General features: G+C 35.9%; 1 protein-coding gene across 5 annotated transcripts in view; it reads right to left on the bottom strand.

Annotated features, from left to right (window-relative positions):
* DNAJB6 (DnaJ heat shock protein family (Hsp40) member B6) overlaps positions 1–15,941 on the bottom strand; it is a 115,295-nt gene that overhangs the window by 77,437 nt on the left and 21,917 nt on the right. For 4 of the 5 annotated variants that reach the window (XM_027841100.1, XM_027841103.1, XM_027841104.1 and 1 more), the window contains exons 2-3: positions 5,298–5,388; positions 2,621–2,730 (exon numbers count right to left, since the gene is read on the bottom strand). In XM_027841100.1, the coding sequence (XP_027696901.1) occupies positions 2,621–2,730; positions 5,298–5,362 (175 nt within the window). In that variant the 5' untranslated portion in view covers positions 5,363–5,388. Of the gene's footprint in view, positions 1–2,620; positions 2,731–5,297; positions 5,389–10,379; positions 10,425–15,941 lie in introns of all 5 variants that reach the window. The other variant, XM_027841102.1, reaches the window with a different exon arrangement.

Here is a 15,941-nt window from a genome sequence, read left to right as displayed (position 1 = left end):
AGGGAATGGAGAAGATATATGGAAGCAATCTGCTGGGGGAGCAGGGTGCTGGGGAAATGGGATCAAAGGTACATGGAGAGTTAGCCTTGACAAGAATAAGGATTAGAGTAAAGGAGATGGTGTGGGATCATGTCAGAGGGGTATGAGATAAGGAAAATTATAAGAGGGAATGCTTGACAAATACATTCAATTTTTCTAGTGAAGTACAAGGTAAGGAGGATGAACAGAGGCAGGAGAGTTAGAGAACAGGAGGTTTAGAACAACGATCCCTGTGGTGGATGAGAAAAGAATTATTTAGAGGGAAGTAAAAGAATTCTTTGCACGCCCAGTTGAGATTAAAACATTAGTTTGTAAAATCTTAAATCTTAGAAACCTAAAATCTTGTAAAAATTCATTGTAAAATCATCACTAAGGAAATACAGCACCATTATTATTTAGCACCAAAATCCAAGAATCATATATATTATCAAAGTCATGTAGCAACCTGAGAGGAACTATCAAAACTGAAATTTCCATCCCAATCCAGCAAAGACTGAACATCTGGGGATAATTTTCCTGCAATAAACTACCTGTCTACTGCTTTCAAATTTCACAGCAATTTTGGATTCTCCATCAATATCTATACAATTTTTTTAGAAGATAGAATTTACAGGAAATTGTCTATGCCATGATGAAGACAGTAAAGTACCATCAAGGGGCAGCTAGGTGGCACAGTGGATAAAGCACCGGCCCTGAAGTCAGGAGGACCTGAGTTCAAATCCGGCCTTAGACCAAACACTTGACACTTACTAGCTGTGTGAACCTGGGCAAGCCACTTAACCCCAACTGCCTAAGCAAAAAAAAAAAAAAAAAAAAAAGTACCATCAACATGGCCTCATTAGTGAAAATGACATTGCAATGATTCTTTTCAGAACATGGCATCAGCAACTCCTTATGAGTACTTCTGCCCCATCAGCAACAAATTATTTAACTTAATACTACCAGAATGAATAAGCAACACTTATGAATACTACTGACAGGTCTAGGGAATAAACAGAGACTTTAAAAAAAAGAGAGAGGAAAAGATAGGTGGTAGAAAAGAAGGAAAAAAAATGGCAAATGATTATCTGCTGAAGGATCATTCTGCAAATCCCAGAGTGAAAGCGACCTACCCCAAACTAGAAATTCTATAATGTAGTATTCAAACTAATATAAAAGGTTGACAGAAGTCAAAAGGAAGTTAAAAACCAGCAATGCTATCTTTAGGCCTAACATATGTGTAATAAACCAAGGACGTAACACTAGTAGATTGCACAAAAGTAAAATCTCCTGAGGAGTCAACTAATCTCCACCTGTAAATTACTGGATATATTCTGGAATACACTTAAAGAGGAGAACATAGCAAAACTATAATTTTCTGTTGCATAAAAATACATAGCAACAGTCTTCAGATTGTTATTTTTCAAGTCTCTTATGCAAAAATAGCAAATAATTGCCAGAAGTCAACACCAGTCCACACAGCATACTGAGGTGTAAGAAGAGATAAGGTGGTTCAATCTGAGCAAAACCTTTATGCAACTGTGAAGGCAGCACAGGAAGAATAACTGAACTCAAAGTCACCAAAAAATACAATATATATTAAACAGTAAGATCTAGAGCCATTTAGCTTGTCTTCAGCTATTCTAACACACAGGAAGGATATACTCAACTGCCTCTAATAAGAACACTGAGGTAACAAGCTTACTAGGTAAATAAACAGTAGAAGCTACAGTAAAAATTTAAATAACTGAAAACACTTCTCTGAGCATATTAGTACTTAAACAATTTTTCTGTTTTTTCGAAAATGTTGCTTTAGGGCAGGGGTCAACAAACTAACCTAAATACAATAAAAGTCCTAAATACAATAAATACAATAAAACTTTATTTTAAAATGAAAAAAACATTCTTAACTTTCAGGCAAAACAGGCAGTGGACCAAATCCACAGGCTGTATAGTTTGATGACCTCTGCTATAGGGCAACAGCTCCAAAATGTTACAATTTTACTAATGTTTCCAAAAGTCATGTAAAATTCTAAAGGATGAATTCCCAATTTACACTTATGAGATTTTGGGTGATTAGAGGTTTCTAAAAATTACAGTGCCTTTTAAATATATACAAAGCACTATTCCCATTTAGAGATGAGAAAATTGAGGCTCAGAGAAGACAAATAACTTGTCCATGGTCACATAGCCAATAAATATTGGAGCTGGGACTTGAACTGTGATGTCCTGATGCGAAATCCAAATCTCTTTCTACACTAAATAAGTATATATACTTATCACCATACATCATATATACATCACCATCACCACTACCACCACCACCACCACAAAACAGAGAAGTGTACTCTATCATCATACAATCTGTGAAAAAACCAGCTACGTCACACCATTCATAGCTATTACTATCAAATGCTGCCAAAACTAGATCTTCATTTCTTGTCTGCTTGAAATCAGAAAGTTTTAGAATGTTAGCAGCGCTTTCCTGATAACACCAAAATCCACTTAAAAAGGGAAATTATTGTACATACTTTGCTTGCACTTAGAATACCATTATCTTCACTATCCAGCCAATGTACTGTTACAGCTCTGTAGTACTTACCATCTGATAACACCTCATATGCCTCAGCTACTTGTTTGAATCTCCTTTCTGCTTCTTCTTTATTTTCAGGATTTTTATCCGGGTGCCACTTAAGTGCCAATTTACGATACCTGGAATAAATAAAGGTATAGAGAAAGCTATTTATTACATATGAATATGTAAAATTGATTTGCCTTCAATGGCAGCTCAATATGGTTTGAAGGAAAAACACTACTTCAAAGATGATCATCTGCTAGATAGCTGCTACAGCAATTTTTAAATCAGATGCTCATCTCTCCAACACTAAGATAAACGGACTGTAAACTAAAAATGCAAGATAGTTTGATATAGTGGGATAAAGGTCTGACTGGCCTTGGATACAAAAAGATCTGGGTTCACATAACAGATCTGTGAACATGGGACAAGTCACAAATTAAGAGTTGCCACTGTGCATGAGTGAAGGAAGTTTCTATACTAGGAGGTCCCATCTCCTTAAAACATTAGAAATCCAAAAAAGAGAGGGTAGAGGTGTCAACTCAATGTACCAAAATAGTGACGCTCACCAGTGCCTGAAGAAATCTATTCCATCAAGATCTTCCACAAATAAGGGAAGTGGAAATAGGCTTGGGGTATTAAATGCATAAAATAGTGCCACAGACAGCAAAAATTCATGTAGGGTATGAAGAAAGAAGGTCTAGGAACTACCCAATGTGATTCTTGTTCTATTGAGTCCTAGTTTCCCATGGTCATTAAGCTACTGCCCTACTTTTACCTAGTCCAACACAAACCCTATTGAGGCAAATATATAGTTTACTATATAACTGGCCAACAGCAAAGTATCTTTTAGATACTACTGCTCTAAGATCTAAAAACCTCTTGCTTTTAATATTCAAAAATGTCACCTAGTCTTTAGGAGATGTAAATACATTATTTTCATTTGATACTTATAACAAACCTGCAAGGTAGACAGAGCAGGTATTATTTTCCCTTTTATGCATGAGGAAACTACAGCTAAGAGAACTCAAGTGACTTGTCCATAGATCACAAAGGTAGCAAGCATCAGTGTCAGGAGTCAAACCCAGGGCTTCTCTGTCTTAAATCTAATGCTTTCTCCAACATTGCTATTAATACCTATCATCCCCTGGTGCCAGAATCCTACGGCTAAAGTTCTTGGCTTTTTCAAAGATACCTTCTGCAGGAGCAAAATGAGTAACATGAGAAAAACTAGGTAACATACCTAAAACTGAGTTAAATTGCTAACTCCTGAACAAAGATACTTCAGTATCCACAATCTATTCAAAACTTACCTTTTTATTAAAACACACAAAAGCCTATTTCTAGGCACGATTTAGGTTGCTCTAATTTGCACCTTCAGTTCACAAATTCAACTAGCAATAATTCAGTGCAGGTAGCATCCTTCTAAAAGTTAAAATGTAAAAAGCTAACTCAACTCCACACTTAGGTAAAAAAAGCTAATGTCCTAAAGAAGAAACAAATCCTAGTAAGTTCTAAGAAATCTCAACCAACTGAGATGGAACATTTGATTTTGCTCAAGAACCAATTATTTATAACTAATATGAAATGACTTTCAATTGAAACCTTTTAATGCTGACCAAAAATTATTCCAAAGATCTGCCCTCAAGCATCAAATCGTATTAGAGTAGTTGATGATTCGATTGATAAAAGCATGATGAACTGTGCACATGACAACTGTCCTGTGGTTTGTGTTGCTGCTTCTGCTGCAGAATATCTGTAATACTGCTTTTATAGTTAAGTCAATAGTCACTTATTTAGTAGCTGAACTACTGCTGATTCCCTGAAACTAATCAATCACTGAAGTTCACAGTTGGTACCCCATGTCTTCTTTTTTTTTTCCTTTTGGTCCATTCTCATATCATAGAATTATTTAAGCTCCTGTAGAATATATTCTGACGATATATTCTCTTTTATCTCTTTTCCAGCAGCTATGTCCAATTTGGCATAGCCATGTCAGAGCAAGTATTATTTCACAATCCTTTGGGATGCAAATTAGTCCTACAACTGTTGTTCCATATAACTTCTGTCTGTAACTGTTCTGACACCATTGTGCCCACCAGTCTCTTTTGATTCAATTTGATACTTCCCTGACGAACAGCATTAGACAAACTACACTATGACAACAACTTAATCTAATTCCTTCTTTATGTTCTAAGTTTCCAATGAAAATCTCTTATTTTCAGGTAATTTCCCCAATATATGCAGAAATACAGCCTCCATTTTTTCAGGTTCATCATCTATGTTTACTGTTGTGATGGGTCCATAATCAATTACATAAGGGTATCCTTTCAGCATACAGGGAATGGGTTTAAAAAAAAAAAACATAAACAAAAACAAAACACTACTCAAGAATTAAGTAGAATTATTCATTCTAGGTAACTGGGGCTTTGTCTTCTTTCAATGTTCAGCCAGATTCAAAGTCACAAAGGTTAAAGGTAGACATATGTAATCAATTTGTTACAAAGCCAAATAAATATATCATCAGTATATTTTCTGAATCTACTCACTTAAAGAAAAAGTTTACTTCACCCATAGAAGGCAATGGGCTATGTGCCCCTTCGCAAAGCTAGATAACTCAAAGAATTTTAGAACAAGACTAAATGTCCACCTAAAATGACATTCTAATGAAACCTTATTTTAAGGTAATAAAAAGAATACTTACGCCTTTTTAATATCCTCTGGTGAGGCATGTCTCTGCACACCTAGAACTTCATAGTAATCCACCATGTTTTAATAGTTTGTTGGAACAAGTCCTGAAATTAAAAATCTTTTGTAAATGATAGCACCATAGTTATTTCAGAATTGGTGAGTTAAAGAGTCACTTCACCACACAGGTCTATTGGCCCATTTCCATTTTGAAGATAGATGACTTATGTTATTTAATAACCTAAACTGCTATCTATTAACCTTAGGCCTTATGGCAGGGCTAAAAGTCACAATGTCAAAGGAGGCAAATTTCAAAGATTCATATTCTCTTTCTGTTTGCTGCAATGTTTTAGATCCTAAGCTGAGCTAATAATAATTTAGGAAGGGGGATTCTCACGTCTCCAAACTTAATCACAAACTGACATATACCCTAAATCAACTGTTCAATGAGTCCTCCCAGACATAGAATCCTGCAGATATAGACAGGATTCAGGCATCAATCAACAAGCACTTATTAAGCTCTTAGCCAGGCAATGAACTTAAGTAGTAGGGATATTAAAAAGGGCAAAAACATGTTCCCTACTCTAGAGGAACTCATTCTAACAGGAGACACAACATACACACAACTATGTACACATAATATACATTTAATAGGAGTGGAAGATAACTAGGGAGTGGGTGTTGGGAGAGGGTTAAGAAAAAGGTCTCCTGAAGGTAAGATTTGAGCTGAGTTTTGGAGGAGGGTCAGGGAAGAAGGCAGGAGGTGAAGGAGAACATCTCAAGCACTGAGGTGAGCCAGCGAAAAGGCAGGGTCAAGAAATTGAGTGCATGAGGAATATCAAGTAGGCCAGCATGGCTGAATCCTAGAGACTGTAAAAGACAATCAATCAAAAGAATGGAAAGTTAGGAAGGGGGTAGGTGGCTTAAAATGCCCAACAAAGGAATTTTATATTTTATCTTAGATATAACTGGAAATCATTGTTGGAGTTGACTGAGTAAGGGGATGACAGTCAGATCTACACTTTACAAAAATCATTTTAGCAACTGAGTGGAAGAATGGTAGGCATTAAGCTAAGCACTGGGGATACAAAGAGAGAAACCGTCTCTGCCCTCCAGGAGCTTTCATTATAAGGGAGAACACAGCATTTATGTAGTTCAATATGTACCTAAAATATAAAAAATTAATACAAGGTTGTTTTGGGAGAGGGTACATTAAGAAATTGGATGGGGGGGGGGGGAGACAGAAAATCAGAGAGGCCTTCATACAAAGGTGGTATATTTGAAGAAAATTAAGAGATTATAAGAGGAAGCAGTGAAGATGAAGTACATTTCAAGCATGGAGATCAGCTAATGCAAAGGCCGCAGAAAGAGGAGATAGTATGAGAGATGGAGTAACTTGTGTTCAGAATGGTCAGAATGGCTAGATTTCAGGCAATCAAATCCCAAAGAGCCCTAATGACCCCAAATATACTCCCTTCCTTCCAACTCTATATCTATGATCCTATAAATACAAAATGTTACATCAACGTCATTCAAAGTCTGAAAAGTTGTGCTTTGGGAGAAGAGAGAATGGAAAGCAATAAAGGCCTTCTGAAGAAAGTGAATGGAAGAAATAGCCCTAAGGGTCTAAATGTTCTTGGTTTCTAGGCTTCCTGGATTTCTCAATCCAGACAGTTACCCAAAACTGATTTTCTTTTCAAAAACACTCTTACCCAAGCACCTATGCTAAACATATTAGGTCTGCTGTGGCTATCCAGAGGTAGCACCCAACAAAAAACTGCCGCTATGCCTCTGTGGGACTGCTTCCTCTGGTCACAAGGGGAAATCAAGAACAGTCTACACTGCTACCAATTAACTCCTTCATTAAGGTGCTCAAGGGAAAGTTAGGCAGCAAGAAAAAGTTAAAAGATAACAATGGTAGCTACTAATTAATCTTGAGAGCTATTAATTAACATCTTCTTAAAAAATTTTTCCATGAGAATTTTCCTGTTGCCTAAAATTACTGCAGCTAATTTGTCACTTCTGTGGATTTATACTTTACCTTAATTTCCTTAAACTCCATCCAACCTAGCTAAATCTCCAGTGAAGTAAAATCCAAGAAAACTTCCAAAACTATCTGATTTTTTGCATTGCTCAAAATGGCTCTTTCACCTAGAAAGTCAAAATTCTTCCAGGTTCATTCTCAAACCAGGTACTAAGTCTTAATCTATCATCTAAGCATTTTAACATAATGGCATCGGGTTTACCCTTTTTTGGTTCAGATCAAGATTTAGGAGCTCAAAAGTACATGTGAAATCACACCCATTCTTGAATCCAAAATTCCATGTTATACTAATCTCAGCTAAAATGAGTGCCAAAATTATTACCTTTTCTTTTTCATATGTCTATTATTTAGCTTATTTTTTTCCTCTGAACTAAAACTTTGAATTTGAAAAAATACAGCTAGTTACTCATGAAAACAATGTCAAATTGTTCTCAAAAATGTGAGCAATCAAAAGAGATTACTTGTAACAAGTAATTATTTGACTAAAACAATGTCAAACTGATCTCAAAAAAAGTAATCAGCCAAATACAAAGTCAAGATCGTACTAGTCTATCACAAACACAAAAAGGAGAATTTTTTTTTAGCAGCTTGTACTAGGATCAGGTGTTAACATGAGGCAGGTCAGTAGAATTAAATTAAAATGTAACTGGGAAATAATTAACAAAATAAATAAAAATACAATAGAACATAAATGTTAGTATGTTGTTTTCTTATGTAAGGTTTAGTGGTCCTCTCATTTCTATTTGAGTTTGACACCACTGTATGAAAATGACTTATGAAGCACACATGGTAATTACTATTAAGAAGAAGAAGAGGAACTATTTGCATCTTCCTTGATAAGACTAGTATTTTTTTTTTTGGCCCCCTTCAGTCAATACCCATCCTATATATACCTCCAAGACCTCGATGTGGAAATCATCTCCCCTCCCTCATCCATCTTCAACCTCTCCCTTTATCCTCCTCACTTGCCTACAAGTATACTCAGGATTTCCAACTAGGGGGATGGGGGTATGAGGAGGGGTTAGCGGCACACGTGGCAGCACACTCTGACAGCAGAGTCTGTTTCCCTTTGTCTTAATATCTCCATGCAAAATACCTAGCAGAGTGATAAAATGCTTGCTGATTAACGAGACTTTCATCCATTTTACTGTACCCAGTCTTTTAAAGGTGATCATGGCCTAATCACCAAGTTCAATGACCTTAATCCAGGACTTGTTTTAATAAGATGCCACTAAGAAAACGTGGGCTCAAACCCCATTCCAGGTGCCTTTGGGAAGTCCCTGGGCCTGCTTCTTCATCTGTAAAATGAAGGGGTTGGACTACACAGTCCCTTCTAGTTCAGAGGATGCTTTTTCTTTGACCTCTTTGAATGAAGAATGATACATCTGACCACATCATCTCTCTAGACCCTCTTTCTCTCCTTAATTCCTGAGGGTTAACACACTCTTCTGGCTCTCCTGGGACGACTTCACTTCAAGCAATTGTGCTCTCCAAGGTTCTGGTGTCTCCTCAACTGTTTTTTGCTCTTGGCATTTAAAAAAATGGTACTTGGCACATTAGGCACTTAATAAATGCTTACAGACTGATTCTTTCTTTGGCATTCATGTTCTTGGCTTCAACTAATACCTGCAAAGTTGATTGACTTCCAAATCTCCAGTCCAAGTTCCACACTTATATCTGCCTACATCTCTACCTGAATGCGCTGTCAGAACCTTAAACTTCACACATGTCCAAACTCTAACGTACTGCCCTGCCCTTTTTCCAAAATATGCTTTTCCTTATGAATTTTCTATTTCTATCAGAAGTACCACTTTTCAGTCTCCCAGAGGATTCAAACTTACCTTTCACTCTTCACAAATTCATAAATGAAGAATGAAGTTCTACTGATTCTACCTGAAATATCTCTTCCATTGATCTTCCTTTATTCCACTTCCACTACCACTATTATAGTATAAGCAAGTCCTCAATACCACACTCAATGAGATTAATCAGAAAAGACCTAACAGATCCTCTTTTGACTTTGCTGCAAGACATCTTAATGCCATTCATGCCATTTCTCTGCTCAACAGAGGCAACCATGTAAAGCTGAAAGTACTTGTTTAGTCTCAAAAAAGGCCTCCCACAAAAACAGTACAATCTTTCTTTTTTATCTTAATCTTGTGCCAGCATTCCCATTCAGAGACTCTACATTCTAGTCAGCTCCACTACTCTCTGTTCCTGAAAACCAGTAGCACTATTCCACCTCCACAGCTTTTCTCATACTATTACCACTATACCAGGAATGTCATCCTCCACCTGTTGAATATCTTATATCTTTTGAAGTCAAACTGAAATTCCACTTGTTCGTAGACACCTCAGCCCACCCTCAACTGGTAATGACTTTTCTGCTCTGACTTCACAAAGGTTTTTGTTTGTTTTTTTCACCTCTTATAGTTCACCTTTACAAAGGTTATCAAGCACTTTACAAATTCCATTCTCATAATGGACCTGGACAGTACCATCTTATTTTAAAAAGAGGAAACAGAAGAGCTGAAGAAGTTAAATGACTTGCTTTACATTCCTAAAGCCAGTTAAGGAAGATGCAACCTAAGCTCAGGTCCTCTAAATCCAAATCATATTTTAATTACATTGTACTGCCTCTCTTATGCAGTAATAAAATTGTGTCTACCTCCTATCAGATTTTATTGCTCCATGTATGCAGAGATAATAGTATATCATTTAACATAAATCCTACTCAAAACCTAGGACAACTATCCTAGGCTGACTGTAGAAAACATCTCTGAACACAGGTACTTAAAACAAATGTTTGATGAATTCAATTGTTGATAAAGATAATCACAGCATTTTAGAGCTGGAATGGAATTTCCATTAAATTCAATTTAACAAACACAACCAACTGCCCTTTGTTTTGCAGATGAAGTAGTAATAGAGAACAGAGGAACAACTATCTTCTATTCTCAAACTGAAATGACTCCCTATTAAATAACTTTAGAATCAAATCTAAATACCTTTTATGTGGTATTTAAAGCCCTTCACAATATGGCTTCAACCTACCTTTACAGCCTTATTATTGCTCCCCTGAACCACCTTCAGTGATCTCTGAAAAATCAAACAGGAGAAGTATGCCTCAGAGGTGGAGATAGGCAAACAATCCCAATTTCTGGAAGGGGAAAAGGCAAATTCTTTAAATTATGGGCCAAAGATGTAGACAAAGTCTTGGCAAAAATTCTATAATACATAACAAGTTTGCAAGAACTTAAAAGGCAAGTAAACACAGCGAGAATATGTCCATGAAAAATAAGTCATTCCCTTTGTTGACAGGGGTTTATTACACGGAATAATCAGGAAAATATCTTAAAATGTTTTAACTCTGACATTCTTACAGGTGGCCCTTTTTCTTGGACAGTGATTTGTGTGATTACTATGTGCCATTTCACAATTTTATGTCTTAATATGTTAATTTCTGCCTGTAAAAGGTAAGCAGAATGTTGGTGTGCCCCTTGATTGGGATTAGATACATTTACTACATAAGGTATACTAAATTGGAGGTTCTCTTCCTAAATTGGAAGGGAACTTTTTTTTCCTTTGAAGTAGAACATAAACCTTTGGATGATAGAGCTGAAAGGTGCCTTGGTAGTCATTTAGTCCAGGCTTATCATTTTACATATAAAGAACTAAGCACACAGAGTGAAGTGACTTGCTCAAGGTTCAACAGCTAAGTAGCAGATCACAAGTTGAGGTTTCCAAGTCCTCAGACACCAAATCCAGTGTTCATTCTACTGCACCACATTACCTCTTAGTTAACTGTAACCTCCTAGATGGCCGACTAAATGTTTAACAGTGCTTTTTCCCCCTTGTAACTTTTGCAAAGATTTATCAGTATTTTACCAAAGCCTACCCCAATTACTTACAAGATTGTTTATTAGCATGCATCGAAGCAGGCTGCCCACTCTGAGAAAAACTACTGTCATTTCTAAAATCAATGCATCTGTTATCCTTAGGACAATGAGAAATTATCCAAGACAAGATTCCTATCCAAGTAACAGCCACCTATGCCTCTAAGGCTACTGAGGATATAGAATGTGTGCCACGGCCACACTGCTCTCACTAAAGGACTAACATTGTGGTCAAAAAAAGACTGGCAACACGCTTAGCCCAGCCTATTCTCTCAAAGCCTTTGAGGCTGGCCTAAAGGTAAGACTTTACACCAAAGTTAGATTTTCCGTGCATAAGCAAGAACTGCTCAATCTCAAATCTCATTCTCTCAATGTGTATCATTTCCTAAACTCCACAATTCTGACCAATCCACTTATAACATTCCCGGGAGGAACACTGGCAGCAGTGATGTATGTATGTACCTTTCATCATGCATACAGGTCTAGCCTTATTACATTCTTCAATAAATCCAACTTATATATGAAATTTACAAGTCAATCTTTCTTACTTGTTAGTAGCATAGTGATTTAGCATCCTAGAAGCTACCACGGAAAAATTTTACTGCTATCTCCAGAGAATGATAAAGGAAGACCTCACTAGCCTCTGAAAATTATCCTCCCAAACCCACAAGATATTTTGCTAAAATGTTATTATGGTTAGATAACTCTCCCAATAATCTTGTGGGCAAGATGGAATGATGAAAACCACTGTGTAAAAATAGCTAGGTAGATGAATAATTCAATGCAAAGAGTAGTGATTAAACGATCATCGACAAATAGCATAGTTATCTCTGGGGGGGGAACCTGTTCTGGCTCAACAGTTATCACTGATTTGGATGTAAGCATAAAAACCATGATTACAAATTTTCTGATGCTAGGGAGAATAACAAGTTTGTTTGATGACAGAAAAATACCAAAATATTTTATAGGCTAAAATCATGAGCCAAAGCTACTTAAATTTGTAAAAAGGACACATACTCTTGGGATTAAAAAAAAAAAAAACCAATTCCAGAAATACAAGAGGAAATGATCAGACAATAATTTCTGTAGAGAAAAATATCTATGTAATAAAAGCAGATTCCAGTTCAAGTAAAAGTGGGATCAGGTAACCTCTGAAGCCCCTTATAACTCTGTAAAACCTACGATGCAGAAGCCCATGTTCTGCCACTGACTAGCTGTGTGACTTTAGTAAATCACTTACCCTTTCTGAACATCAATTTCTTAATTTGTAAAATGAAGGGATTGGAATATTCTAGAGAGTGAACTCAGTTCTTCCCAACACTAAAATTCTATGATTCCATTGAATTACCAAAATTAAGTTACTTACAGTTAACTGTTAAGTTATTTACAATTAATTCATAAGCATGGCCAGACCTAAGAAATCAGATCAGAACAGTAGAGTTCAAAATCTGTTTTTAAAAAACTCCAAAGAAGGTTTGCAACTTAGTCTACTTGTTCACAGTGGAATATTAAAAATATGTTTATACTATCAAATTTCAATGTTACATGTGTAATTTACATTATCAATACCTGTTTGTTTTCCAGGAACTGTACTTTTTAAAGTTTTTTTTTTTTTTTTAAATTTCACTTGGCCATTAAAACTGGCATTGAGAGATCTTTTAATTATGCAGGAGCTTTTCTGCTTCCTAGATGCAGTTAGGTGAAGACCTAAGTCCAAATACTGCCCCAGATACTTACTAGCTATGTGACCCTGAGCAAATGACTTTACTTGTCTTGAACTCAGTATCCTAATCTGAAAAATGGGGATTAATAATAACATCAACCTCACAGGATTGCTGTGAAGATCAAATGAAATAGCATATGTCTAGCACTCTGTAAATGTTAAAGCTTATAAAGAATATCAGCTATTTAACAGTATTTCATTTTATTGATGCTCCAACCTAAGTCAAAAATAGCTTCAGCTCAGCTGATTCCAGTCACAGAACTAATCTTACAGTGTCAGACAGCAGGCATTCAAAAAATACTGATTCTCTTAAATAACCTGATGTGATCAACCTCTGTAAACAAAAGCAAAAAATTAAAAAAAAAAAAACCCACCCCATTATTTGGTCAAATAGTTCAAGTTTTAATTCAGTCTTATTATCTTCTTTCCAGACATTAATTTGCTTTTTTATGCTGCCTCTGTTGCTGTTAGGAAGAGGGCTAGATCTGCCACTTCAGCAGAAGTACAATTTAACCACTTTGGGTCTCAGTTCCCTCATCTGAAAAATAGAGACTGGAATTAGGTGACCTCTAAAGCCCCTTTCCAGCTCTTAATCTATAATCATCATGATCTCTCCTACAAAATATTCAGATTTATACACAGCTGAAATTTATATGTAAATTAAACAAGTGCCTTTTTCAGACCTCTAACAGAAACTATCCCCATTGTAATAAATATTATGCACCAAAATAAATATCTAGCTATTTGTGTAAAGAGAAGAATCTCACAAAACACTCGTGCCAACCATTGTAACAGTTCCTTGCATTTGGCTAAAAATGCTTAGAAAAAATGTAATCAAGGCTGTTGTCATTCTGTCACCTCCTCAAAAGTCAGCATTGTTTATACAAATTATAAAACACTTTCAGATTTTCCAAATTAGGAATGTTTGTATACACATATATGTATGTTTTTAAAAATCAGTACCAATATCTCAGCGTGGTAATTCCCCAGGAAAAATTTCTAATTCTACATTATAGTACTTTAAATGCAACAGAGTAACAAGGGGATGTAGAGTAGTACATCAGTCTGGGAATGGTCTTATAATAAAGGATGTGGAACTTATGTAAAAATCCAGAAGCCATTCTCTACTATAGTTTAGAGAAGGCAAAGGTTGCCATTTTCAAAACTTGGCTGACATAAAAATTCCTCATCAGCCTCTGCTTAAATACTTGAGAGCAAGACAACTCCTACAAGAAATATCAAGTGTCCTAGCAGGCACTTTTTAAATAATGCAACAATGAAGTTCTTTAAAAGTACAAAAGGCTTTAAAAAAAATTACAAAAGGCTGTGAGAATTAAAATGATTTATAACAATAATGGGCACTATACTAATGGAATGGAATACTAAATGTTATCTTAGTGGATATACTTGGACTATGAAGAATGATTAAGTCAAATGAAAAGATAAATTGGAATGAAGGTAAGTACTTCTTGGCTATATTGATTCTACTCTTTCTAAATCCTTGACAGTACTTAATCTGTAATAATAAAAACATTTTTATCACAAATTTAAGAACCATCAACAAGCATAAATGTTCAAAGAAATAGGCACAATTTTTTAAATGATTGCTTGTGAAACCATAAACTTCTATAATACATTTAACAATTTTTCTAAATGCCGTATTTGCGTCCCCTTAATTTTGTGCATACTTTGTTTTTTGTAGTTGTTGCTTAAAATGTATATTGCTTTTAGTTTTGTTCATTTTTAACATCTCTCCACATAAATCTCTCCACATTTATTTTATTTTGTCATTTCTTACGGTACAACAAGATTCCATTACACTCATGTACTATTTCCTAATTGTTGGACACGTTTGATTTTTCCTGTTTCTTGCCACTGTTATCAATAATCCCAATACAAATATTTTCATGCAGATAGATCTTTTTCCCTGTCATAAGTAGTCCTACCACTAGGTCAAAAGAGCCTATTTTATATTTCCATATTGATTCCAAATATACCAACACACACCTCTATTATCATATACTACAGTTTAGCATTCAATTCTACAAGTCTAGTATTTATTTTTTATTGTCTTGTGTCAGTATTATGTCCTCAATTAGATTTTAAGTTCCTTGAGGAAAGAGAATCATATTACAGCATTTATCTTTAAAGGAAAGTAGCACACAGCTAGGCACAAACTAGGTCAGATATGTTACAGTGGATATTCCTTTTATATACTGAGTCAGATTAGAATTCAAAGGTTCTTAACCTGAGATTTGTGAGCTTTTTTAAAGACTATTTTGAGAGGTGTATTTTGGTTTTGATAACTGTATAACTGTTTTCCTTTGTAATTCCTGTAATATTTTATGCATTTAAAAACATTATTCCGAGAAGTAATTCAAAGGTTTCACCAGATAGCGCCAAGAACAGAAGTCCGTGACACACACAAAAAATTTTAAACTCCTAAACTGCAGTCACTTCCAAATCTATTAAGAAAAAATAAAACCCTCCATTTAAGGAGGGCACCCAGGCATTTCCCAGAAGGCTGCACTCCACTGGCATTCTCCATCATGCCCAGAAACATCTTTATCCTGAAGATCACTCCAGTCCTGTAACTTACATCTCAGAAATACCCTCTGCCCCCTGAGACTCAGCCCTCCCCTGTGATTGGAGAGCTCTTCCCAGAACCTCCATTTAAGGAGAGGGTCCAGGGTAGCCACTTCGTTTCAAGTTTCACTCTCCTCTGAACTTCTCCATCATGCCCCCTTAGAGAATACTTTGTCCCCCTTCAGTTACCTTTTTTATGTTCAGTTTCCCTATTAGAATGTCCACTACTTGAGGTCAGGAACTGTCTTTCTTTTTGCTTGCACTTGTATTTTCAATGCTTAGCAACAGTGTCTGACCTATTATAGTAAGCATTTAATGTTTTCTGAGCAACAACAGAACCAAAGAAAATGACCAGTAAAGAGAACTGGAAAGAGGAATACCAACACCAACAATAATAGCAGCAGCTACCAC

This window comes from Vombatus ursinus, unplaced genomic scaffold (assembly GCF_900497805.2).
Source record: "Vombatus ursinus unplaced genomic scaffold, bare-nosed wombat genome assembly UNPS02014852.1, whole genome shotgun sequence".
NCBI classification, from domain to species: domain Eukaryota; kingdom Metazoa; phylum Chordata; class Mammalia; order Diprotodontia; family Vombatidae; genus Vombatus; species Vombatus ursinus.
The sequence above is the reverse complement of the archived record's forward strand: the minus strand, read 5'-3'. Positions and strand labels throughout refer to the sequence as shown.